Source organism: Colius striatus, chromosome 2, assembly GCF_028858725.1.
Source record: "Colius striatus isolate bColStr4 chromosome 2, bColStr4.1.hap1, whole genome shotgun sequence".
Taxonomy (NCBI): Eukaryota; Metazoa; Chordata; class Aves; order Coliiformes; family Coliidae; genus Colius; species Colius striatus.
This window is the reverse complement of record NC_084760.1, coordinates 52,794,199-52,821,216: the sequence shown is the minus strand read 5'-3', so window position 1 is coordinate 52,821,216 and position 27,018 is coordinate 52,794,199. Positions and strand designations below refer to the sequence as shown.

The following is a 27,018-nucleotide window of genomic DNA, read 5'->3' as shown; positions in this document are numbered from 1 at the left end:
AAGAGTAGTGTAGGTGAAGAATGGATGCAAAACTGTCACAACCATTGACTTTAAAAATATCTCCTATCTAAACCTTCCCTGGCACAACATGAGCCCATTTCTTTGTGTCCCATCATTCATTACTGGAGAAATCAAACCCCACCTCACAAGTCCTCTTCATGCAGTTGTAGAGAGTGATCATATCTCCTCTCAGCCTCCTCTTCTCTAGGCTAAACATCTCCTGGTCCCTCAGCCGCTACTCGTAAGATTTGCTCTCTAGATCCTTCACCAGCTTCATTGCTCATCTCTGGACATGCTACCAACACTCACTGTCCTTCTTGTAGTGAGAGGCCCAAAACTGAACACAGTATTCAAAGTGTGGTCTCACCAGTGCCGAGTACATGTGGATAATCGCTTCACTGGTCCTGCTGGTCACACTATTCCTGATACAAGCCAAGATGCCATCGGCCTTCTTGGCCCCCTGGGCACACTGCTGGCTCCTGTTCAGCTGGCTGTCAATCAACATCCCCCAGGTCCTTTTCCACCAGACAGCTTTCCAACCACTCTGCCCCAAGCCTGTAGCGTTGCCTGGCATTGTTGTGGCCCATGTGCAAGACCTGGCTCTTGGCCTTGTTGAACCTCATGCAATTGGCATCAGTCCATTGCTCCAGCCTGGCCAGGTCCTTCTGAAGAACCTTTGTGCCCTCAAACAGGTCTACGCTTCCACCCACCTTGGTGTCATTTGCAAACTTACTGAGGGTGCACTTGATCTCCTCATCCAGCTCAGGCCCAGGGGATTGAGCCCAGGGGAATACCACTGGTGACTGGCTGCCAACTGGGTAAAACTCCATTTCCCACCACTTTCTAGGCCCAGACACCCAGTTTTCCACCCAAAAAAAAAGAGTACTTCCACCTCATGAAGGCCATGAAGCCTTCATTTGAATGCTATCTGCTTCAAAAGCTGCTTTAAAACTTGTCTGTGAGCATGGGCAGCTCCTGCAACCACCTCCCTCCCTTTGCACTGCTGTAACAATGCTGAGAATTGTAGTCTAAAGAAAAGCATGACCATACCTTACCTTCTAATCTAATTCTGCAGTTTTGTTTGACAGTAACACAAATCCCACGCTACAAAGCAGACCAAGAAATGCGGGTGTCTCTCAAAAGCCTATAAGGCTATAGGTTGGCTTTCTACAGCTGACTGTTCAAAGCAACAGCAAACTGACACAGGGTTAATGTGCATAGACTTGAAATAAGGTGAAATATTTGGACGAACTCTATTGTTGGCATTAGCCTGATAAAGAATATATGGGGCTACAGCTCTTTATTTTCCTGAAGGTTCACACATCTGCAAAGAGACACGAGCACAGGTGATTTATTGATAACGCACAGGCTCCTTGAATTACCCTGGGGCAATTTTATGGCACTAACTCCCAGCAGAGTGATGTGCTAGGCCACACAACGAAATTGCAACAGTACCTGCATCTTCATTTTGCAGCGTTCCATGGCCAAGAACATTATCACCTACTATTGAAAAACTAACCAACCCTGTCCTTGAAAATCAGCATGACTCAACAGCTCTTCCTGTGTCTCTTCATGCCATCACAGTGCAAAGACAGAAACGAGGAGCTTTCCAGTGACACAAAGCCTGCCACAACCTAGTCATAATTTCAGGAGGCACCACTACGAACATGGCAGCCATACTGGGTGACCCTCCCCAGGCTCCACTCCCTTCACCTTAAGCAATAAAGTGGGTGATTTAAAATAGGCAATTAACCTCCATGCCTTTTGCAATTAGGGAAAAGTATGTCTTGAAGGTGTTTTGAGGTCTTAGGTGGATGAAGTAGCTATCTGAATGCTCTCTCAACTGACTATGCATCAATCAGAAATTAACTGATTTATGTTTTTAACAGACTAAATGTAAAAAGTTTCGTTGGATAAATCCAGGCACTGCAGACATTAGTAGGGCTTATGTACATGAACACAGTGCTCTGACCTGGCTCAGTTGCTGGAGCCTAGTGAAAATATTCTGATCTGCTCACTGAAGATGTTTAGGCAGGGAAAGCTGATTACATTTCAACACGCAGACTCGCAGAAGGCTTAACTGCAGCAATGTAGATATCAGATGCCTAAAATTGGTGTAAGGAAGAGGGAACAAAAGTCTGTGGTTTGCACGAAGTGCTGACAAACATCATCACTGTAATATCAGGAAAAATATTTTAATCAAAGTAAAACAACTTTTCCACAGAGACAATGATAATGATTTATTTAGCAAATGTACTGGAAGAATTGTTTTTCTGTAGACACACAGATATGTCCCAATTTCATAGAGTTTCCATTCTCTCAAATAGCTCAGACTTTTCAAAATCAGTTTAATGAACAGAGGGAGATATATGTGGAGACATCACACTTATTTTTGTCATAAACCACATGATTCCATTTACCACTAATCCCCAAACAATTGACCTGGGGCCACCAAGAGCTTGCAGAACTCTTGCTGGTGCTTTATAGAAAACAGGCTGTTCACACAATTTTAAAGGTCTTCTGCTTCTAGCCATGTGAACAGAAAAAAGACATTAAATACCTCCCTAATATCTCTCCTTCCATACTGGCAGTTGCTGAGGTTACCACAGGATCTCTTTGGTTTTTTTCTGGTTGCATTTTCACACTTGCATATGGAATGGCAGTGATTTCGGACATTATTTCCCTACTAAGACCTGCTTCAAACTACAGAAAACTTTTGTGAAACTGCTTGCACAGTTGAGAACAGATCCTCCAGCATTCATCCTCCTACAGTCTACACTTGACTGAAACATAAAGCTGATGGTTTGTTTTTTCTTCCAGAGAACCAAATTAATTTATACTTTTGAGTTAGTATTTGCTTACTAGGTGTTCTGCATCGACTTGGCAAGTACTGATATAACTGCCACTGCCCACTGTGCTGGACTGCAAAGAATGAAAGAGATGACACGATGTTGGGGTCTGCAATAATTACACAGGAGCATCCAATATGGAAGCATTCTTTGGTTTGGCAGAGAGAAATGAAGTGTACTGGTAAGACCTGCCTTGCGTGTTTGTGTTTGAAAGCCCTGTTCTTAAGGGAATGTCCAGAGACATCCATAGCAGCCTGAAATGAAAACTCACTAAATGCAAACCCAGTTCTGTATAAAAACAAAAAGCCCTTAGAAACAAATCTATTAAGAGGGCTCTTCTCACCAAAAAAAATTAATTACAACTTTACATCACTGAACTCTGATGAACACAAAGTGTAACATTTCCTCAGATGTGAGGCCCAACTCAAAACACAAAGGTGGAGTACTTATTAAGTACTTAGTTTTCTGAGATATTCATTGCTTGCCCTATTCTTCCACCCCTTCTGGTCTGAAACCAATCTCTCCCCAGCTGTTTTTGGAATGTTTCAGGAAAAACAACAACAACAACAAAAAAAAACCCAGAAGATAAACTTTGGCCCTATTAGGGTTAATGCTTTTGCATAGACATATATGACCATAAACTGGTCGACTAGTAGAGGTCTTCTGCTAACATTGTGACTGAGAACAGGCAGAATACAGCCACAATAATATACAGCTGTCTACTAAAAGTATTGCATACAGACATCTTTGGCCATGCAGTCTCTTGGCCTTCTGAAAATACGTGAGCTGCATTGCTAACATGACAAAAAAAATAGCAATGTTGAGAATTAGAAAGAGGCGGGTATAAGAAGCTGATATTGACGATGCGCTACTTCGAGCGGTCGTCACCATCTGTGCCAGCCCTGACCGGCCTTTGATTGACACCCCAGCTCTGTGCTTCACATAAGTAATATCCGCAAAATCCAGAAGATCTTCCATTTCCTTGTCTTCATCTACAGGCAACTCTTTCTGTGCTTGAGTCTGTGCCTTTTGTCGCACTTTTCTTTCGTTTACCTCAATTTGTGCAAAAATGTCGGGAACAGCATCAACGAATTTGTAGCCTTTGGCAATCTTTCTGTTCTTCTTTGCTCTGTCGTGCTGCTGCTGCTGCTGCCTCTGTGAGATTGCAAATATTCTGTCAATGGCCTCCTCCGTCTGTCTCTTATCCGAAAACCTCAGCAGGCGCTCAGCCATCTTCCTGAAGCCAGCTGTGTTGCGTACACGAGACAAGATCTGCTTCTCAAGCTGCTGGAAAACGGGCTTAAAACGCTGCAGGTTCCTCTCCACAATCCCTATGTAGTCCTTCACTTCTGGCACCGTGGGGTTCTTGACTGCAGAGGCCCGGTCAAAGACGATTTTCTGTCGGTCGGCAACAACCTGTGCGAAGGTGGAGCGGGAGCCATCCTCGGTGGGCCAGAGGCAGGTCGCATAGCTGTGCTCAGCAGTGGCCACCAACACCTCCAGCTGCGGAGAGTCTCCGCGGACGGTGAAGCTCTGCACGTCGACCGAGGGCCCAATGAAGAGGTAAATGGCCCTGGTGACGGGGTGCCGCAGGAGGGTCGTCACATTCACGTAGTTTGTGCCATTGTACGGGTAGCCCCGGGGGTACATCCTTGAGGCAACCGTAGCTCTCTCGCTGTGGCCCGTGTCATCCATCCAGTACATCTTGTATATCCCATCACGGTGCCTAATAAAGGCCCCGTGGATGTCATCCACAACTGTTTCTTCAAAAGGTAAGTCCACATTGTGGAAGAAACTGGTTGCTGCCTCCAGGGGGCTGTCATCTTCCAGATGGATTTGGTCCACCAACAAGAGGAGCTGGGGATGGAGAAGAATGAGGTTCCTTTGCAACTTTCTCAGCTTCAGTTTAGGATTGTACGCGCCCACTCCTTCTCCCCTGATAAAAACCACTCCACTTCTCTCCATGGCAGCAACCACTCGTCCCTGACAGTCACCAGCCAAATCATGTTTATATTTAAGCCACTTTGAGGAACAGTCTTCTGTAATCTGCCCTTCCCATGGGGAAAAGCAGCTCTTGGACACGGCAGGTGAAAACATCAACACGTTATTTAAAAAAGTGTACTTTGGCCCATACAGAGCTTCCGTTATGAAAGGTACACCGTTGGGAGCAAAAGTGAAGGAGTTCTGGTCTGGGTGCTCATGCCCAGCATTAAAGTTTCTCCACCCCTTGATCCACTCTTTGTACTTGTTCTTATGAACAATATCATATATTGCACGTCCTCCCAGCTTTCCCGATTTGAAGGAAAGGAAAGGCCTGTTGATTTCTGCCGGCAAAGCACTTCCATAGGTTACCACTCCCCAGTCCTCAAAGTAATGCAGCTTAGGAACCCCGTAGTCTGGCGGAGGTACGGAGCGCAAACTTGCGTCATACCTGCCAAAAAGATAAGGGAAATGGGGATAAAAATCACTTGACTGATTCCATGACCAGCACCTGTAAAAAACTCAAAATACAGTTTGATATTTACGGCAAAGAGCAAGCTAACATTATAAAGCCCACATGTATGCTTCCCAAACAAACTAATCATATAGCTGGAATGATATTCATCATACCCTATTGTAGTGGGTCTGGGACGGTAGTGATTTTCCACAGCAGCTCTTGCAGTGCTGTGCTTACTGTGGGTATCAATACTATGACTACTGCTCGCACAGCATCAGGGCTGTCCCTCCAGCATTCCTTCCCCGACCTTCACCAATAGCTGTGGGTGAGCACAATCTTGGGAGGGACCACGGCCAGAACAGCTGACCCAGGCTGACCAAGGACATATTCCATACCATATGACGTCAACTCAGGAATATAAACTGGGGGAGAGGAGCAGGAAGGGAAGGCGAGATTCATTTCTGGCCTTCCCAAAGCAACCGCTACGCGTACTGAAGCCCTGCTTCTCGGGAGGTGGCCGGACATCGCTGCTGATGGGAAGTAGAGAGTAACAGCTTTATCTGCTTTTGCTTTGCTTCCCGTGCGCGCGGCTTTGCTGCTTCTTTATTAAACTGCTTTTATCTCAACCCACAAGACTCCCATCTTATTTTCTCCCCTTCCCTGGCTTGCTGAGGAGGTGGGGGATAGAGCGGTGTGGTGGGCACCTGGCATCCAGCCAGGATCAAACTACCACACCTATACAAATCTGTTGTGTGCTTTTTACACAATAATAGCTGAAAGCATCTACTCCACATTTGAAGCAAGCAATCCTCCTGCAGTCCAAAAATAAGAGTACCACTAATTTTAAACTACCTGCCTTTTGTCTTATATCACAAAGCTACTGAGTGCAAAACAAACCTTTTAAAAAGGCACATCAGGACCAGGCTGTAGACACTGTCTATTTTGTACTTAAGACATCAATATTTGTACCCTTTTACTGACTACTCAACCAAGGGAAGCAGAGTATCTGTTTCCTCAAACTGATGAGAGGTCTGCAGTCTCCTAATACAATTAGCAAGAAACTAAAAGGCACTTTAAAGGATAATTTTTTACGACTTCTATCACTTAGCATACATTAGTTCCTTTCTCCAACTAAGCTGAAGAAAAATTTGCATGGCTTTCTCCTACAACTTTTAAGATATAAGACATTCTCTTTAAAACAAGATCTTAATTCCAGAAAGGTTACAATGCTTATAGTTTTTGTTTTATTTGATCTAAAGAAGTTAAAACAACGACAAAGGAGAAACAAAACAAACATGGATTACAAAACCTAACCTCCCAGAATTGTTTTTGAGCAACCAAGATAAACAAAGCCGTCATTAAGCCTGGTAATAGTTCTGTTAAGACGGTTCCTCACCAAATTTATTCCCTACAGCTAACCAGGAGCCTTGGTCAGGTCTTGCACAATTATGACTGATGTCCTGCATACGGCTTTGAGTAAATCCAATCAGCTCTGGGCACTTGCTCTATACTTTTGATAGAGACGCTGTAAAAGCAGACCTCTTTCCCAAGACCCTAATGCAAGTGGCTGCACTCATCACAAGAGCAATGCTGCAGTGCAAGGAAAAGGCAATTGTTGGAATAGTCAGATTTTTTTTTTTTTAAACTCAGGGGCTCTTAAATAATGTCTTCCCTTTTGACACCCAAAAAGAATTTTCTACTCTCAAGATTTCTGTGGAGACATAAGATGAAAGAGTGGTCGAAAGATGAGAGATTCTGTATTTTCCACATAACAAGACAAAGGGTGCTTGAAGCCTAAAAAATATCCATATCGTAAATGTGAAACAATAGATTTTCATTACTATTCTTCTTGTAAGAGAGAGAAATAGAGCCACATTGACTCCTCCAAAATGTATTTGTTCTCTCCACAGACTGAGGGAATTTGTATGTATATCTAAAGCCTCCTGGGTCTTCTCAATTCTTACCTCTAGAAGACTGACACACAAGTTAGCAGAGGTGAAAATTACATGGAAAATATGGATCTATCCATCCATGGTAATATTTCTCCTAAGCATAACCTGCAAATTAGTGTGCAAAAACTAATAGTAGCCTTACTGCTTACATTACTTTAGCTTTTAAAAGAAAGCTCATATTATTACTTACAGCTTTAAAAAGGAAACCGTGCTTGAAATATTTACCTAATTAATTATTAAAGCCACAACAGGATTAAAAGCCATTAGAACAGACCACATAAACCAAAGAACACATGCAGGCAAATTTGCAGTCCTTTTGGAACTGCTTGTGTTCTATAAAAGCAACAGATAACAGAAGGAAAACATGAAAGCAAGGTAGGGCAAGACCAAGGTGTGCTCTGCAGCAACACATACTGTGTGCATCTACACCAGGTGAGGAAGTTGTACCGAGTCTAATGACTGTCTGGGTCACACAAGGCCAGCCTGATCTCTGTCTCTACAGTGCAAATCTAAAGAGAAAGAATTCTCACTAACAGCAAACAGCTGGCAGGTTCCTTTTGAGCCCACTCATTCCCTTTCATACCAGAGAAATTCAGTGTGGAGAGTGCACCACCTCTGCCCTTTGGACGGTGTCCCTGGGCCCTCCACCACTCGGTTCCTTCTGATCTGCTCTGCCAGCCAGTTCCCACTGCCGTTGCGCATGACAAATTTGTCGAGAAACACCAGCTGGCTCTCTGGCCCGTAGAACCAGTTGTAGTTGGAATCCGCAATGGCCACAGTTCTCTGGAACCCTTGGGAAAAAAAGTGAAAAGGGATGTTAAGAAAGAACAAATAAAGGTACAAAGATACGTCTGTAGAGCATAGAGGAGATGAAGCCAAGCAACACAAACAGAAACGGCCTTTTCAGATGTTTATAGACTCACTTGAAATGAGCCATTGCACAGGAGCTGTTTCCTTCTGCTGCAGCTAACTTGAATACTCACCTTTCTTCTTCAGCTCTGGGCAACACAGAGCCAAAGTACTATAAAAAAATGTAGGAAGCAATGTCCCATCCACTTCCTCTCCTCACTCAAATCTGGCAAAGGTAACTTTCCTTTTACAGTTTTCATTTTTCCTATGTCAATCCAAACTCTCTAAAGCAAGAAAACTGAGGATCCCCCAGGAAAAAGAAATCAGCTTCACCCTGAAACAGCAAGCCATGTGCTTAGCACCCCCTTAAAAACAGGGCTAGATCTGCGTTTCTTGCAGCCAACAAAGTTATCACTGTCTTTTCAACCAGGAATTTGAACAACGTAAGTTCTTTATGAATTGTCCTGCAAATAAGAAGCAGACAAAACGTTGTGGAAAGCTTGCAAGCCTGCCCAAAAAGAAATCCTTCCTGAAGGTGAGGAGGAGTCAGCAATATTTATTAACCTAGGACTTTGAATCAGAGACGCTAAAATACATCAAGAGACCAGAGAAATCCAGCGAACAAACAGAAATAGTTAAAAGTGTGCAAAACTGACTCATTAGAAACATCAGATATTTCTGCTTAACGCTCACACTGAAAAAAGAAAATGTATTGCATACCCCTGCACAGAGAAATCTATCACTTGGGTCAATTAAAATATTTTTCAAATGGAAAATGCAATAAAAATGGTATAAAATTCAATTTCAATATTTTGTGGAAAACTGGTGTTCATATAAAAAAACTTTTCCTATATAAAACTTTGTAGGTCCTTTTACCCTGGCTTCACCATTTTCTATTCCTTTCACCTAGCATTTTAGCGTGAGGGTTTCTGGCAAAGGGAAAAAATAAGTAAGAATCTCAAAGAATATTACTTTTCAAAGAGAAAACCCCAGGAACAGGTCTGTTTCAAACTCTGGAAACCAGAAATAGGATTCTGAGATAATGCTTTCTCTCCGAAATGATGACTAGTTTTAAAAGCCAGAGCAGCGATAAACAAGGATGTCACTGTTTCTTTGGATGAGAAAGGTAAAATCCACCAGAAAGGTTATTCAAAAAACCCCCAGTACAACGGTGTTTTAAAATGACCTATTTCAACTGTGACATTTACCACTGCCTCACGAATTAGAAGATTCATTTACCTAGAGGACCTACCTGGCAGGACAGTCCTGTACATAAATGCAAAGTGCTGCTTGAGCCAAGGGTGGCTGAAGTGATTGATGTCAAAGTGCCTTTGGACAAGAAACATGTACTGAAACAGCGATCTGGTCGTGTAGCTGCCGTAAGCCACCCCTTCATAGAGGGAGCCATCTGTGACCTCCTGCAGCAGGACTACTGACTTCTCCATGATTGCCAACACTTGCTTGGTCCACAAGTAAGCTTCCTGAAGGTAGCCTGAAAGAAAAAGATGTTGGTGTTTCTGACTACAAGACCACAGATCACAGACTGTCATCTGTACTCCCCCACAGTGGGCTACATTTACAGCAAGGTATCTGCAATGAAGAGCTCTACACAACTAACTCTGCAGCACCCCTGTTGTTTTGGGGTGGAAAACAGAACACTGTATATAAACACAGAAAGGCAAGGTCATGTGAGCAAGGGAAATGTATCAGACACCTTTCATTTACAATGTGTGACTATGCTTTCCACCTTAAAAGGCAAACTTCCTGAATGCATTCAGGACATGCAAAAAGGGAAGAGCCACACCACGACTACTTGATGTATTTCAAACTAAAGCCGTATGACAACAGTTACAGTTTCCACTAGAGGGCTCCAGTAATGCAAATATTGCCATCAGTCAATTGCCACCAGAGCTGTACAGAAATCCTCAGAGTTTAAAACCACAAAGAAGTTTACATTTGAGCTGCAGTTATATACTGATACTCTACTAATTCATGCTCTATTTTAAGATATGTACTGTTCTACTTCCATTTTCATTTCACTGTACAAACTAAAGGGTTATCCAACTAGAAGTTATTTTGGAAAAAGTTTTGTATGGTTTATTCCAAATGCAGATTCCTCAGTTCCAAAATAAAATCAGTCTTCCAACTAGGTTAAGCTTCAGCCTCCACATACACAAGCCCTAAGCAGCTGTATTTCTTCTAAAGAAAAGACTTCCAGAGATCATACTATTTTGGTCTGCTGTACACAAGTCAAGTGCCAAGAAAAGGTTGCAAGAAAAGACCTTCTCAGGGCTTGTCTGCCTTCGCCAAGGAACAAGCACAAGCACGAAAGCCTCAGCATTGCATTTATGTAGCGCAGAAGGCAGCACAAGGCTATGTGCCTTCTACTATTTTGCTTTGGGTTCACTGGTGAGAGAAGTAGACCACCTGCCTTGTGCTCTATGGTTACTTAGTGCCTACCCAGCTCAAAATCTCTGGACACAGATTGAACCAGGCACAGATTCCACCACGTGGCAGAGCTGGGCTGGCACAGATTACACCCCATTAGGTGCTGAATGAATGGCATGTGCCAGGCTGAGCAAGTATGATCCACATTCAAAACCACTGCTGAGCCTGTTTCATTTCATTGCCACAATTACTGTATTTATGTTCAGCACAGTGGTGAGCAAATCAGACTTCCTACTAGTCAAAGCTGCCAAATTCTGCTTGGTTCATGGAGAGAAAAGGAAAATTGCAATGTCTAAGTTAAACAAACAAGCTGAATCTAACACAGCATATTTACCTGCTGGCTGAAGAAACAGCTACAATGGGGAAGGCCTGAGCAACAGGGGGCAGGTGGTGCTACCTACTTCCACTTATTTTACTCATAGCTATCTTGACACTACTTCTTCCTTACTCTGATGGAGCTGGTAGCAGAGTGGTCAGTCCAAATAAAATCCCAAATGCTTCCACTCCTGTTTTCGCTTGTGACATTAAGAGCCACAATAGCTAGCTTTTGAATACTGCAGAATGGCATTTTCCACAGTTCAGCATGGTGTATTTATCATTGTAAGGCATGTATGTTCTGCCTACTTAGTGCATATCTATGCTATAACCCTATACTTGCAATATATTAAAAGAATGATAGCACGTTAGAATGAAAAAAAAAAAGTCTCCAACACTGTCAGGCTACACAACAAATCTCACCTAAAACTAGCAGTATCTATATGAAGTTAGGCCTTACTCAAGCTCCTTTTTTTACATATCAGAGTGTTTTCTACAAAGATTTCAGTATATGAGTGTGCCTAGAATTCATTTCAATTAATTTTCAGTCCTATGACAATGTTTACGTGTTTTTAAGCTGGCTATTTAGCCTTTACATACTTCAGTAGCTGAATCGTGTTTATTACTTGGAAGAAAGATCTGCACTGGGACACATTATTTGGAATCTGTATTCACTCCTTTTCTCCCTTCTCTTTTTTTCTTCTTCAGAAAAAGTCTTTCATCTTGGAGTGAGAATTTTTTTTTAAACTTTTTCATTTTAGACCAACAGAAATACTTGATCTAAACTTCCATTTTTTCAAAAAAACAAAGTTGCTTTAAACTAAAACCAAACAATTTTTCATTTAGGAATAATATAAAGTATGTTTTGACCTATTTTCATTTAAAATATTACCAGTATTTTTAAATTGCTCATGTGTGTTGCTGAATTTGCCTCCTTCTCTTTTTTCTTAAAAAAAACTCCCACCAACATCTGGTGAAAGAGATACTGCCCAACTTTACTTGTGGATGTTATCATTGTTTGGCACAAACCACACTTATGGTCCATACTGTAATGAAAAGCTGAGTCATCTTGCAAACTGCCAGCTTTCTGCACCAAGAGAGGCTCAGGGAAGGATAGGATTATGAGGAATTTAGCAAAACCCACTGAACAAACATGGTCTGAGTTTTCAATTTGTCAAAGGAGGAAAGGGACTAACTTCCACACATACTCTTGCTGCTTTTCAGCATATGCACATCAGTGCATGTGCTTGTTATGGCAAACACTTAACAAAAAGATGACTCCCCAAACACAGTACATGCCACAGTTTTTTGTCACGCTTCTTTGGGCGACTGCAAGCTCCAACAATGTGCAGATGTGTCTTTCCTTGGCAGGTCTGTACAGGTTTGCAATGCAATCAGCATCCAGAAACTAGGTTTTCCTTGACTTGCAGCAAGTAAGTAGTTACATTGGGCATCACATTTTCAAAATACTTCTAGTAGATACTAAATAATCACTTGACAAATTATTGATGCATTATTAATAAAAAGCAGGAACTGGCTCCATGATTTCCACCTCTCAGTCAAAGTACCACTGGGGTTTAAAGAAAGTCAGGATTTCTTATCTGCTCTCTTCCTCTTACTTGGTGACTTGCATTCTTGACACTGTATCACTGCAACTTCACCTGCTCCTTTGCCAAGGTTATTCACTCGGGAACTTGGAAGGATGGGTTTAAGCACCCAAAACAAAGAGGAAGATGACACCTGGCACAAACATCTCTTGGATGAAGATTGTGGGGAGCAAAGGTACAGTTCAGAGGGAAAAAGGTAGAGCCCTGCTTACCTCCATAGAAAGGGAGGCTAGAAAGAAAGGTTCTGAGGCGTGGCCTTCAGGTGGATAAAGTTACACCTGTGTTGCACTCTCAGGGAGACAGCACAGAAGTCTTGCATGGAGTTCCAGGTTATCTTGTAGTCTAGCTCCCAGCTCAAAGTGCAGGGTGTTCTGACTGTGTATAAGGAGACCAAGTGCATTGCTCCTTACTGATGATCTATTCTGAAAGATTGTGCCTGTAAATCTGGACTGGACAAACTATACACAAAGAGATTTTAAATTCTTACAAACAGTGAGGTAAGAATTTCAGAATCACTCAGGTAATTCAATTTATATACACAGGTATATATGCATATATATGATAGTTTGTACATCTGCCTACTGTTTGTCCTATTGAGTAAATTAATTTTTTCTAAGCAGAAGAGGACCAAACCCAATACTGCTGTCTCAGAAGCATTTCTATCACTTCCTGAACTTCACTACAGAAACGGCTGATTGAGATGATATACTTGAGAAAAACATTCCTATGGTTTAGCACATACCTTGATTCATCAGAACCAGGCTTCCAGCCAGCAGGGCCACACAGTTGGTAGGCTGGTGGTTGTGGAGGTACTGGAAACCCCATCCACGTCTGTATGATGTTTCGTACATATATCCCGAGGCATTGGCAATTACCTCAAGAAATCTCTCCTGTTGAGTATTGCTAAGATAGCTGTACAAGAAGTCATATGCAGTGGCAAAACCAACTAAGGAGTGAGCGAGAGGGACCTCATCCCATGGGGCATCCTTCACTAGCCTGTCAATAAAGAAAGATATCAATTAATTGAGTTTCACCTACTTATTTTTCTCTGGTTTTATACTGTGAGGTGTGTATGACTTAATGTCTCTCTTGAGCTACCTTCCAAGCTTCTGAGACCATTATTTTTCCTTTTCTGATTATGGACATTAGCCTAATTAATTTCATTAGAAAGATTAAGTTGTTAAATATTAGAACAGCAATTGTAATACTCTGTGTTTTGCTAGGATAAACAGATAAGCAAAATATTGACTGTAAAGAAAAGCAATCTATTTGTCTGAAGCACAATTCATATCATTTTTGTTAGGAAGTAATACACTTAACTTCATCTTCCTCCAAAAATCTGTAACAACCTCTTTTCCAACGAAGCCAAATGTTGATAAATTCCTGAATGGTGGCTATGGGATGGAAGATGACTTTAAAGCAAGCATAATAAACTAACTCATTTTGTTCTTTTTTCATTTCCCAAATGCTTTCAAGGAAAGAAGCAGAGAGACAACTGAATTTGCTTTCATGGCTACAGTGCAAATTAACACATTTAAAAGCATTTAATAAAAACAGCAGTTAACACAAAATAGATATAGTTGGTAAAAAAAAATAAAACAGTAAAATGATGCCACTACTCAAAATTATTTTCTAGGAACTATCTGCTTGTATCCAATGATTACATTGAACTTAGTAAAACTGTAACTTTGTACCATGAAAATTCTTAATGGAAGTGGAAGTAGCATAGAACAAATATATCTCTTATATCAAGCATATATTGTAGATCAAAGACTTTAGTTTTGCAGTACTGACACCACCATCAGGTCATAGTTCCACAGAAAAGAAAATGTGATGGAATACGTAGTGAAAAAAAACCATCTTTGATAAACAGTCATCAGTTGCTTTCATGGTTGTTCTCACTTTTCACTTTGCAATATATTTTTAATTACAGAAATTAATCTGACATTGTTGAGGTGAGAGAGTGTCTTACTGGAATTTGCGCTGGAAATTGTGTTGTGCTCCCAAATATGTGGACCTTCCAGCATCAATTATTCTATGACTCTATATACATAATTTAATCTTAATTTCTGTAAGAAGTAGTGTGAACAAACAGATGAGAAAAAACACTACAAGAGTGAGATTTTTTTTTTTTAAAGTGTCCTCATTCTGCTACAGGAGCATTTATTTGCATTCAAAATGCATGAATGAACCATGCAGAAATTACAAGTGTCAGCTTAGGGCGCTGCAACTATGCTAAAACACAATGCGTAGGAGAGAAAAATGGCATTTTTATTTCAGTATATCTAACTTCATTGGAAGAACTCAAATGTATCTGGGACATTCATACTTGTACATAAGGAAAGCCTCTAGGCTTTCTGATTAGCTGAATTTCCAACAGTTTTAAGCATTCACCTTCTCTCAGCTTCAACCCCATCTTATGCTGAGCAGAGTTATACATTCATTTTTCCTTTTTAACAATGAAGCATTTCAATCACAGACTTCGAATTAAATACATGAACATATTCAGCACTGAGCAGCAAGGTTTGATCTTTTAATTGAACCAGGACTTTATTACACTAGATTACTTTGTGCAGTTTTTGTTTCTTTGTTAACTGACATGCATTGATAGAAAATGGTTGTGAACAGTAAGACAGACAGCTATAACTGTGGTAATAAATAACCATCAAAGCACCAGGAAAGAACTTCTAGAAATTTAATACTCATCTTTTACACATTCACACGCTATTATCTGTGGTCAGTGTTGGGAACATTTTTAGTCTAGAGAAGACTGCAGGGGTGATCTCTTTAATATTTACAAATATCTAAATGGTGGATGTCAGGAGGTTGGGATATTTCTTTTTTCTGTTGTCTCTACAGACAGTACAAGGGGTAATGGAAAGAAGTTGGAACATTTAAACATAAGGAAAAATCATTTTACTGTGAGGGTGAGGAAGTCCTGGCACAGGCTGCCCAGAGGGGTTGTGGAGTCTCCTTTTCTGGAGGTTTTCAAGACCCACCTGGACATGTTCCTATGTGACCTGATCTAGGTGGACCTGCTTTTGCAGGGCAGTTCGACTGGATGATCTTTAGAGGTCACTTCCAACCACTACCATTCTATGACTGTATGATTCTACGATTTCTCTGACATTTTTCTTGGTTCAAACTCCCAACTTACCAGTGAAGACTTCCAGTCATGTATAGCAAAGTCTCTTACGTTTTCACTTAATTGTTGTGCAAAAAATTACAGGCCTGTACGCGCAAACATTTACACGCTTTTCCTAGACATTCTTTCCATACGTTGTTTCCATATTTCCAGATAAACTGGGAGAAAATGTAGCTGAAGTGAGCAAGTGACTCTTCCAATTCTCCAGTTTTACTTACGTTGTGTCACTGAGGCATATCAATTTAAAATCTTAGTTAACTGGTTATTTGTCCATCTCAATCCTCTGCATCTGTATACCTGCCTTTTCATCTTTCCTTATCATTGAAAAAGCTCTTAAAATGCTGTTCGCATTCTGCACTAGTTACATGCAATATACTGGCACTGTGATTGTTGGCAGAAATCCTTTTGACATCTGAACATACCTTTGACCAATATATCATGAATCTTAATTTCAAAAGCATTTTTATTTTTGCTTTCCACTAAACCTCTGCATATTCATAAATTAGAGCAAAGGAGTACAGGAAATATCACTTTAAATGCCTCTGCCTGGAACAATTACACAGTGATTGAGCCCAAGCTATACATTAGAAAAGAACAATGAAAGAATCTGAGTTAATTTGAAACAATTCAAAGCTCGGTATCCCCATAACATCATACAAATTGCTAATTAGAATGTGCTTAAAGCTATCCAGTGATCTTTATCTGACTTCATCTTAAATGAGATTTGACAGTGGAACTGGTTCATTGTAACTCTCATTAAGATGTATGCTAACTTTATGTTTGGTTTCAAATGCAATACTGCATCAAATCCTATTGTAAAAGAGCCTATCTTAGTCTCTGTGGCACCACTTCTGATAAAATAGAAAGCCCTCTTCTACATGGGACGTGCTAAAGCAATCAGTTATGACTGCATTTAGACTGATGATTTCTTCAGAAAAAAAAAGAAAACAAAAAAAGAAAATCAGAGAAACCAACCTTCAGTGCAAAACCCCTTATGTTAGGCATCCTAAGCCTACATCACAGAATCTTAAGGGTTGGAAGGCACCTCAAAATATCATCTAGTATAACCCCCTTGCTAGACCAGGACCACCGAAGTCATATACTGGCATTGGTTATTCACCTCAGGTTAGACAAAATAATTTTGTCATGACTTCCATTACAATTCTGTATAGTAAGCCTTGTATACAATTTATCAGAGAGGATACACAAGTAATAGAGAAAATTAAAGATAATGATTTAAACACCCTCATTTCTAAACATACAAAACCATAGTCAACCTCTGTTCTTAAAATTAAGCTTTCTTGAAGTAATAGCTTTTTAGCAGAGTGCACCTTCATTAACTGAATTTCAGTAGAACCAAGTGATGTACACCAACCAACGTGGAACACGATTCACATGAAGAACAGCCAAGTAGCAAGCATTAAATGTTTTTTTTAATCTACATTATCCTCCCATTTTTCAAATGGATTTGCAGCGTCAGATTTGGTAAACAACCTGGCTTACGAACCGTGGGAAAGTATGGTACCACAGGGCTGCACTGAACATATGTGAAAAAGAGAGTTTTCAGGGCTATATATTAACTACTCATCTTCAAAATATTAAATTTCCGTGTATTAATGTAAAAAAATAGAGAAGTAAAAACATGTCAGTGCTTTGCACTGGAAAATAGCTACTTTTCAGGCCTCTCATCAACTAGTATGAACCTCTGGAAGTCAGTAAGTAACTTTTACCTCAATGCTGCACTAGCCTCTTCAATCTTTTAAATGCATGAGAGATGTTACCAAAAAAACCCCTCAAAGTCAATAAAAATATCTACAGTGGATTATTTAGTATAGATCAACTACTTAGTTGCAAACATAAGCATTAGCAAAGGCAATTGTTCCAAGCATTCCAAAATGTGCATTAAAATAACAGCTAACCCATCAATGCATCCCTACAGATAATATGAAAAACCCCACTTATATACATACACTTGTATTTGGAAGAGGTACCTTTCTTGAAACCTGAGAAAGTTTATGAAACAGGAAAAAGTGCTGAACAAGTTTGCTGCCTAATAATCAAATTCTATAAACATCCAAAGCCATATGTATGAAGAACTGCTCTTTTAAGTATTCTTCCTATGTGTCATAGATTTGTTACCTTATTTTAAACATTTAGAGTTTGATAAGAAATCCTTCAAGAAGAAACTGAAGAAATAAAGAAATGAATAAAGTTGTTATTATAGATAATTAGCATGGTTTTCTTACATCTGTTGAGAATTTTAGCATGGTGCAATATGGTTATCTGTTTTAGATTTGCCACTATCTGCAATGATCAACGAATCTGAAGGGAAGGTTAAGACTCAGTTCTTCAGCCATCAATTTATGATGCCAAGAACTGTCATATGTGGACTGCATTGTCCAAGGCCACAAATGTATGAATATCACCTTCACTAAACATGATTTCACACTCTAAATAAGTATACCAATTGTATTGCATTTTGGATGACGAGTTAAAAATAGTCAGTATCAAGAACAACAATAACAAAATGTCGTAAGATTATCACAACCTGTCCATCTCTTGACAACATTCCTAATGCTACTAATGTTTCTTCTCTCAATATAAATGGTTTCCTGTATTTTTCCTTCATTTCTCTCTAATAACTCCTTCCTTAATGAAACCAGAGGAAAAAACACTGTCTGCCAAGCTCTCCTGCTTAAGCTCTCCTGCTTAAGTCTGTTCCCCAGACATGGCCTGTGGGATGTTTAGAATCACCCTTCCTTCACTTGGTATCCAGTTCTTAAAAACAAATTGAAGTAAACAGGAAAATAACAGTCTCTAATTTGAAAAACAGAATGCCCTTCCAGGGAGTGTGAGACCTGATTTCTGGCCTCTATGCCAGTAAATATGGCATCAACGCACACAAAATGAAGCATTATGCACATGACAAATTACTTAGTGCAGAATAACTCTCAAAAGCAGAGGTCAGATTAAGCTAATGGTTGAAGAAAGCACTTCACTACTCCCTCCTCAGTATCAAACCTCTCACTCTCACTAGGTGCATGCAGAGGAAATGAATCAAGGCTCTTTTCTAAAGGCTTACAGGTAAAAATTAGTTTAAGGCCAAACCTCTACTACATTTTGATGTAGTCTGTCTTAGACACGGTAACTAACAGCAGGGTTGAGTTTAATGCACAATAAATGTCAAGTGTGGATGCAAACCTGGCATGTAATGGAGGTAACTAACCTCTTGATCCTGAAATTGATGATGTAATTGTTTGGTATTCCCAATACCAATGGCAATGCCCGGACACTTCACAGATCCTTGCTATTGTTCTGACCTGCCTCAGGGGGAAGGAGATATAACTTAAGCCTCCTGTCAGGCAAAGGAGAGAAATATTCTTCCACGGAGAGATGGAGTATACATCCCAAGAGGGGGTATACCTACCAAGAAGAATGAGACCACCAACATTTATTTTACAAACTAAATTGTCAGTATTTTTCTTACAAAGCCTCCAAAACAAAATATTTTCTTGTGCTCAAATGGAATATTTACTTCACTAATGGAACATATCTCTGAATTTTTGTTTTGGAAAGAGAAAAGAAAAATCCTTGAAAAAAATCTGTTTCATCCAAAACAACCTCTCAGCTTTCACCCTTTCCACATTTTTCTGATTGGTTGCCAAAACAAAAACCCCACTATCAGTACAATCTGAACACTTGGTCATTTGCAACAACAAAAATGTTAAGAATAAAAAAAGGTCCTTGAAAATTTGATTATTTGTATTTCTGTTGCCTAAGGTAAAACATCTCCCCTCTCTACCAGTATGTTTCAGCAGCTCCCACTCTGGTATGCTCCTGTTCATTGCAGCTCAGTTCACAGGACGACAGGAAAAGGAGTGGTTAAATATAAAGGGCTACATTCATATCAGTATGGGGAAAAAAAGGCAACATATAGACAACAAATTTCAGAGTTTTAAGAGCTTACTACAAAAGCAGGGTTATAGTGCTTAGGTGTTGAGGCAGCAACACCTAAGAAATTTCACTCCTTCAGAAACCTTAATCTACTTTCTATCTAAGTCTATAATCATCATTCTGTTGCTTCTAAAACTTATTTCAGATCCCGTTCCCTCAGTTTTGGCCTTGATCACAAGAAAGCCCTTTTCACATTGGGCTCGCTACTAGTATCAATCATGACCCCTCTGTGTTGACACATTAATAAACAAGAATTGAGTCTGTTTTAGTAGTTCTCAGTGCCATATTAAGCAGACACGGAAATTTAGTTAGGTTATTATTTCAACAGATTAGCTCTTGTAGCTAGAGATATTTTATACCATACACATTTTTATACCGTGCATGACAGAAAGTAAGCTCCCTGTAGCTACCACGGACCTTCAGCACCAATTTATCTCCTAGAGATACTATCAATTAAAAAAGAAGGTATAAAAGAAACTCTTCAAAATCCAGCTAGCCATTTCATTTCAGAGTCATGCATAATTTCTAATTTTAAATGCTATGTAAGAAAAAGATAAAAGCAGCATGAGGGTAGGATATTTCACTTACTAACATAGTATATATCCCAGATACCAAATTCATCCTCCCACTCTTGCTTTTCTTTTTCTTTCTTCCTGTAGGACACTATCTCAGCAACCTCCAAGCTTCTTTCATACTAACTTCTATGCTGCTGTCTTATAAAACCCTCCTAAATTTTCCTTGAATGGCGCTGCTGGTTGATTATTGGGAGTCAAACAGATGTTCTAAATTTGTGGTGTCAGCAAAAACATTTGCTTTATGTCAGCTCTGCACATGTGAATTTAAGTTACACATTTATCTAGATGTTTATTTACATTTATTTGTATTGTATACTGTTCAACACCAAGCATTGATTAAATGTGGCACTGTTCAATACTTTTAAATAAAGAGGTACTAACAGGAGGCTATAGGACTGCTAGTGAAGAAGAAACAGCAGAAAGGTCACAGATTTGTTATGCTGACGCCTCCCATTAGCTTCTTACTGGCTGCTATTTCCTTGGAATGTTTGCATGTACTCGACAGTAATTATCTCCCCTATGAAACCCACAGAGCCAGGCTTACTGTCAAATCCCACACCTTACTGCACATTGGTGACATACTTGTCTTTAACAAAAGTCCATCAATCATGGGCAAGAAAAAAAAAGAGAAGTACATAAATCTCTTGTCTGGCAATTGCAAACCTGGACATCTTTCCTGCTGCAAGACAAAGTGCAGAATTTGTGAACTTTTAAGGCATTTGTTTATAAGGTGGGCTTTTAAGGAAAGAGTTTTTTCACTGCTTTGTCCAAAACATAGAATCTGGCTGGACTCTTATTTCTGCAGGACGTGTAACTCTGATTACATCACTCAGCGCGGGAACGGGCTGAGGCAGCATATGGAAAGAATCATGAGTACAGATCCCCTCATCCAAAAACGCACTTCTGGTGGGGACTGCTCCAGGGGCCACTTAGAGATAAAATGCCAGAAAACGCATCTACGTCTTCTGTTCTCAGGAAAATAAGATCATACAGCTTAAATGTAAAGACAAACCTTCCTTAAGATTTCAGACAACATCTAGATATCAAATCCCAAGAAAACCAAGGGAGTTATTTAACACCAGCTTTTAAATTTTACCAGCAAAACCATTAAAGGTCTTGTATTTTTATTTAAATATTAATGCACTACATTTCCCTGCACTTGGTAGTCTGCAACAGATTGTCTGTTCCCACATTATTGTGGGTGGTTGTTAGAGTTAGCTATTAGCCATTGCCCCTTTGTTTATTTTAAAATGTAAAGCTGCTCCAGGATGCAGCAATTACTGATGCCCTGCTGCTTATTGCCACCAGTTGTTATGACAAACAGCTCAAGCTCTGTCAGTCTATATGAATGGGAATTCAATTAAGAGCGTACTTTATTATGTGATATAATAGATGAGAGAAGTCAAAAGTCCGTAAGTACACGGCCCTTCCATGCTTGTATCAATTGCCAGTGGACTGTCTTGTAATTGTATCCTGAGATACTGAGCCATATTTGGACTGTTACGGATTCTCACTAATGTAAAGATGAAATTTAGAATCTCCTGGCATTCTGCAACAAATAGCCAGTGAAATTTTAAACTAAATTAATTTTATTCAAGTACTGTACATGCTACCAAAACGCACTTTTGTTTTCTGGTAAGGCTTAAATTTTATTTACTATCACTACAAAATTCAGAGGAAACACATCCAGCTGGATATTTGGGGAGTTTTTTAATTCTAGAACTATTTTAGAGTCAATGCTATGTCAGCAGAAGTCAAAAGGAATTCAGATTATACTGCTGAAAGAATCAAGTTGCCAAGGAATCTATATGACCGCCAGATTTAATTTTCTGTTTTCATTGATGATTTATCAGCAATAAAAAGACACGTCTTGGGCAATTTACATGGTAGTCTAGGCAGCTACATTACAAAGGAAGTCTGGGGAGAGAAGACTTCCTCTGATTTTATTATCTTACTGATACCTCTCTGGACAAGCCCTGTTTACCAATGACATAAGGAGCTTTGGCAAACAGGTCTCCTAACATTCAAGGCTCCAAAGCTGGGCAACATTAAAATCACTCTTTCTTTCCACGCTTCTGATTAGAACATAATTATTTAATGTGGATGACATCCATAATGTATCAGCCAGATTGATATTTCCCCCAAAGTCTCAGGGAAACTAAACATGCCTAAATAGAATGTACAACTTTAATTAGTTAGTTATTAATTCCATAACTGTTACAATGTCAGAGCAGTTCATGTACAGTCTTACACGTCTAAAAATGCCATGACATCTAAATGTCTGCTAGCAGCACCCAGGCCAGAACTCTCCTGTTTGCCAGGTCTGCTCTCCTAGTCTTATCCTAAGTGGAGAAGTGTGTGCAGTAACACGTTTTCTGGTGCTTTTTAGTTGAGTTTCTTAGGAAAAATAGGTTTATGTAATCTGTCTCTCCACTCCTTTAGGTTCTGAACTGGCTGATCTATTTGAGGAAAGCCAGATAGAGCAGTACATGCCTCAGAGATGTTACATTCCCATAGTTTCCTGAAAACCACTGTTGGGCAAGGGAGAGCAATCTATATTAGCACCATCACTGATGGAGCTATAGTTTGAACTCCATGTTGACAGCATTCAGACATTTCCTCTCTGGGAAAAAAAAACGAAAGTGTTTCTCTCACAGCATCTGAAAAGCTGGCCAGATGGAGGTTACACAAAGGGCAGCTTACCCCTATTGCCCACATTTCTGATTTCCTTTTTTGGTACTTCCTCTACTAAGCGCACCACACATGCTTCTTTTGCAAAGTGAACAACCTTGATTAAATCTTGATCGTTTTCTGAATTACACGTCTACCTCAGAAGGGAAAGACTGAAAATGCACAGTTTCTCTTTCACAGAGCTAAAGCAAGATGCTTGTTTGAGAAAAACAGAGGTTAGGGAGAGGTAAATACCACCAAAGCCAAGTGGAAACTGGATATCTACTCAGTTCTGATTGGTATCTAGTCAGCTGGGACAAAGGAGAGCATTATGGCAATGGACAGAGAAACTACAATTAATCCAGGACAGGATTTGCAGCACACAAGGAACTGAAATCGGGTTACTGATACACTGTGTGAGAAAGACGGACAAACACAAATAAGTTCCACTACTCAAAACATCACTTGCTCCTCTTTCTTATTCCATTAAAACAGATGGCCATGTAACTATGTGTTTACACTACCCAAAGTAAGTTAAGAAAGAGTGTGAACAACAAAACCATGGAGGAAGGTATTGATTTTGGAGCACTGCATAGGCCCTGTTGGAGATGGTTACATGGTTTCACCTCTGTACAGCTCTACCCCTCCGCCAGTATGCCAGGAAGAAAACAGACTGTATCTGTAAGACCAAAGCTTTGCATTGCTATGCTCCAGTGGAAGATTTTGGAAGTTACCACCATCCTGTTGTGCCAGTATTTTTCTTCCCACCTCACAAGAGTCCTCTCTTTTGTAACATGAATGCAAGCAGCCCAGTGCACCCCTTTTCTCTGCTATTTCCTTTGTTCTAGTTTCCACAGTATTTCTGTGGCATTCACCACGTTAATACTTGGTACAGGGGAACACCAGCACTGCAATGCCTTTTAAATCATGGCCATCAAGAGGACATGGATCCTGAGTTATGCTAGATCAAAGCCAGCATAATTCCAATGACGATCCATAGATGGATGTCATTTATAGGACAGTACTAGTTGTTCTTAAATCCAAAGAAGGTAGGGAATAGCAGTTTCAGCAATGAATACTGTTCGCACACTGACTGTTTCATCCTGTGCTGACTAGAAATCAGACTCAAACTCCTGCTGAGTTGTAGGACAGTGGCTGCCACAGAGAGGAATGGTGCCTCATTGCAGCTCCAACACACTGCCCAGGGCAGAAGCCACTGTCTGGCAAAGCCCACATTTCTATCCTCTGACCTCCTCATAGTGGCAGCAACACTGGACCAGAGTCTGCATGGTGCAGACTAAGTGGCAGCTGCTGCAGTGGGGTAGAGAAATGCATCTGCCTGAGGGGACAAAAAGAAAGATAACCTGCTAGTAGGTATGAAAACAGAAGGTAAGGAGAAGGAAAGAGACCTTGGGGTCCTAATTGTTAGACTCACTGATACAGTTCTGCCTCATAGAAAGCCTGTGGCACAGCAAGGACGGAGTAAACTTGTGGATGACAACTCACATCCAGGTGAAGCAAACCCAGGAGGTGGTCATCAATGTGTCAGTTATTTTCAGACAGCTCCAGTAAAGTAATCAGATGAACAACTATTTTTATCATGTCGCAGTACATCTTAAAGGAAGCCCAAGAACCGTACAGCAAATTGGATCTGCAAGTCTGAACTGAAGCTCAGATGTTGAAGCAGACTGCAGAAACTCAAGAATGTAACTATTGCCTACACCTAATTATATCTTTATCATACGTACCCCCTTTCCTGAATTCTTCCTAAGGAAGAATTGTCCAAATGAAATTTAGAAGTCTGTAAAAAGAGATATGTTTTAAAAAATAACATTTCCAGCACTTGTTTCCACAGATCAGGTGTGAAACCCTGGCTTCCGATTGGGGGTGGGTTTGGATTTTTTATTCTTCTTTTTGTAACCTTAGAGCAGTTAGCATGATACACAAAGTCACACTCCTTCTTTTGGCATTAATTTGCAACAGGGTAAGTCATAGAATCACAGATCTTAAGGGCTGGAAGGGACCTCAAAAGATCATCTAGTCCAACCCCTCTGCCAGAGCAGGACCACCTAGAGTAGGTCACACAGGAACTTGTCCAGGTGGGTTTTAAATGTCTCCAGAGGAGACTCAACAACCCATCTGGGCAGCCTGTTAACAGTGCTCTGTCACCCTCACAGTGAAGAAATTTTTCCTTATGTTTCTCTGGAACTTCTTATGTTCCAGCTTGTAACTGTTGCCCCCAGTGAAGGTGAAAAGTCATGTGGCACTGCTGGTTTAGATGAGGGTAAAGAAATTCAGCTAGTCACTGTTAAAAGTGTCAGAACAGCTGAAATAGTCTAGGCAATTCATTCATCCACTCGCTCTTCCAACTGCGAGCAGTTTACACAGTAAGACAACTTAAAAAACAAAAAAGACAAAAATCTACCAACTAGGCTGAGCTGCCATCCTCTCCATGTAATCCTTGGCCATGCTGATAGCTTCAATGTTTTCAGGGTAGAGCACGCAGAACATTGCCAGGGCCCCGAGGTTATTGCCGTAGATTTCATTCCACCGAGCGCTGAACTCCTTTGGGTCCCAGGGAGGAAGGTACTCCAGGGGATTCGACAGCATGGTCTGCACTGCCTCAGTCAGACGAGCTGCAATATGCTGGTGCGTGGTGGTGGCCTGGAGGCGCAGAGCCTCTACGTCCCCTTTGGAGAAGTAGAGCATGGGGTAGCTGTCATAGTTGGCATTGACAAAAGGAACCATTGCATCCTGGTCCTCCCTGGCGTTGTAGGCAAAGGCGAAGCAAACGGCGTGTATGAAAAACACACTTGGGGCTCCCCGTGTGTGAGTCCTCATTGTGGCATCAGATCTCCAAGTCTCAATGGCAGCCAAACCATCTTTGAAATATCCTGTGGCAGATGGATGGGAAACAAAGATTTAGAAAATGAAGCTGCGAGATGCTGTAATTCAGGATGCTCTCTATAAAACACAATTCCATCTAGACTTAAAGAATCCCATGTATTGTCCAGGTGGCTTTCAAATCATTTTTATATGAATACTTCAGACAAAAACATCTACTGAGCAATTCACCCTAAAGAAAAACCTGAACTCTTTGAAGCGAGCCCCTCCCTCCCACATCCTTCCCTCCAGTATCTGATATGAGTCAAAGGAACACACTGACAGCTCTCCTACTCGAGATTTCAAGTAATTGCAATGGTGCCTAATACGAATGGTGCTGACTGTACTGGTAAGTAGAGAAGGAAGGGGGAGAGCCAGGCAGCTTTGTGCTGGCGGCAGCCAAGCCTGCGTGCTGCCTTGGCTGATGTTAGCAGCTGGAGAGGGAAGGATGAGGAATGCTGGAGGTTTGCGCTGGGGTCATTTTATACTGCACTTGAGGCCTCTGGTTCTGACACGTCTTCGTTTTCAACAAAAAAAGAGAATGCATCAGAAGGAAAAAGAGAGAAAGTGGCAAAGCCTTAAAAAAACAGCTGAAATACCTTGCTTTCAGGGAATTTAGGGGTTTTGCATTACTATTACTATTAACATCATCATCATTCTAAGGAGCTCTGCATTACGCATGTGGAGATTTACTGCCAGGTACCAAGAAGGCCCAAGCCTGAATTAAAGCACATATTTTCCTACATCCACGACTTCTCAAAATATGCAGAAGCTAAGTGCATATACTTAAACATAGTAAGTTGCTTTTAAAAAAAATTACCAACTATCTAGCCTGAAGTCTCAGATAAAACATGGCCAGGATTCCCCTGAGGAAAGCCAGCAAATTCCTAAAATTCTTCTGAGGGGAAAGGTTACAGAAAACAGACCCAAGAGAGACAGTTTCATGTAAATAGTGAACAGTAGTTTCCAATTATTAAAAAGAAAAAGAGAGAGAAGGAAAGAAAACCTAAGAACAAATATAATTTTTTTTTTCCTCATGGAAAACCTGTTTCATAGGATTCAGTTGTAAAACTCATAAGAAGCTCAAGTACAAAGCAATCTTCTACTTCTTCCCACAGCTCCCTACTTGTAGATTCCAAATTTTTTTAACAGAAACTTAGGCTGCTAAAATCTTATTAAGAGACTCATATCCCAATTCAACAATGTCATTAGTATGTTCACAGATAATGAGACAACCCTGACAGACTGGACCGCTCCATGACTACTAGGTACATAGACCCGCTACATGCTTGTGTCTGGCTCCTGATATTAATTTGGGAGCAAGCATCTTTGGC

General features: G+C 40.5%; 1 protein-coding gene across 10 annotated transcripts in view; it reads right to left on the bottom strand.

Moving 5' to 3' along the window:
* Window positions 1–2,214: 2,214 nt before the first annotated feature.
* Window positions 2,215–27,018, bottom strand: part of DSE (dermatan sulfate epimerase) — a 36,051-nt gene continuing 11,247 nt past the window's right edge. For 5 of the 10 annotated variants that reach the window (XM_061990553.1, XM_061990555.1, XM_061990552.1 and 2 more), the window contains 5 exons: window positions 25,227–25,695; window positions 13,200–13,453; window positions 9,340–9,579; window positions 7,822–8,029; window positions 2,215–5,280 (listed from right to left, as the gene is read on the bottom strand). In XM_061990553.1, coding sequence (XP_061846537.1) covers window positions 3,516–5,280; window positions 7,822–8,029; window positions 9,340–9,579; window positions 13,200–13,453; window positions 25,227–25,695 — 2,936 coding nt within the window. In that variant the 3' untranslated portion in view covers window positions 2,215–3,515. Of the gene's footprint in view, window positions 5,281–7,821; window positions 8,030–9,339; window positions 9,580–13,199; window positions 13,454–25,226; window positions 25,696–27,018 lie in introns of those variants that run through there. The other 5 variants (XM_061990559.1, XM_061990557.1, XM_061990558.1 and 2 more) reach the window with 3 other exon arrangements.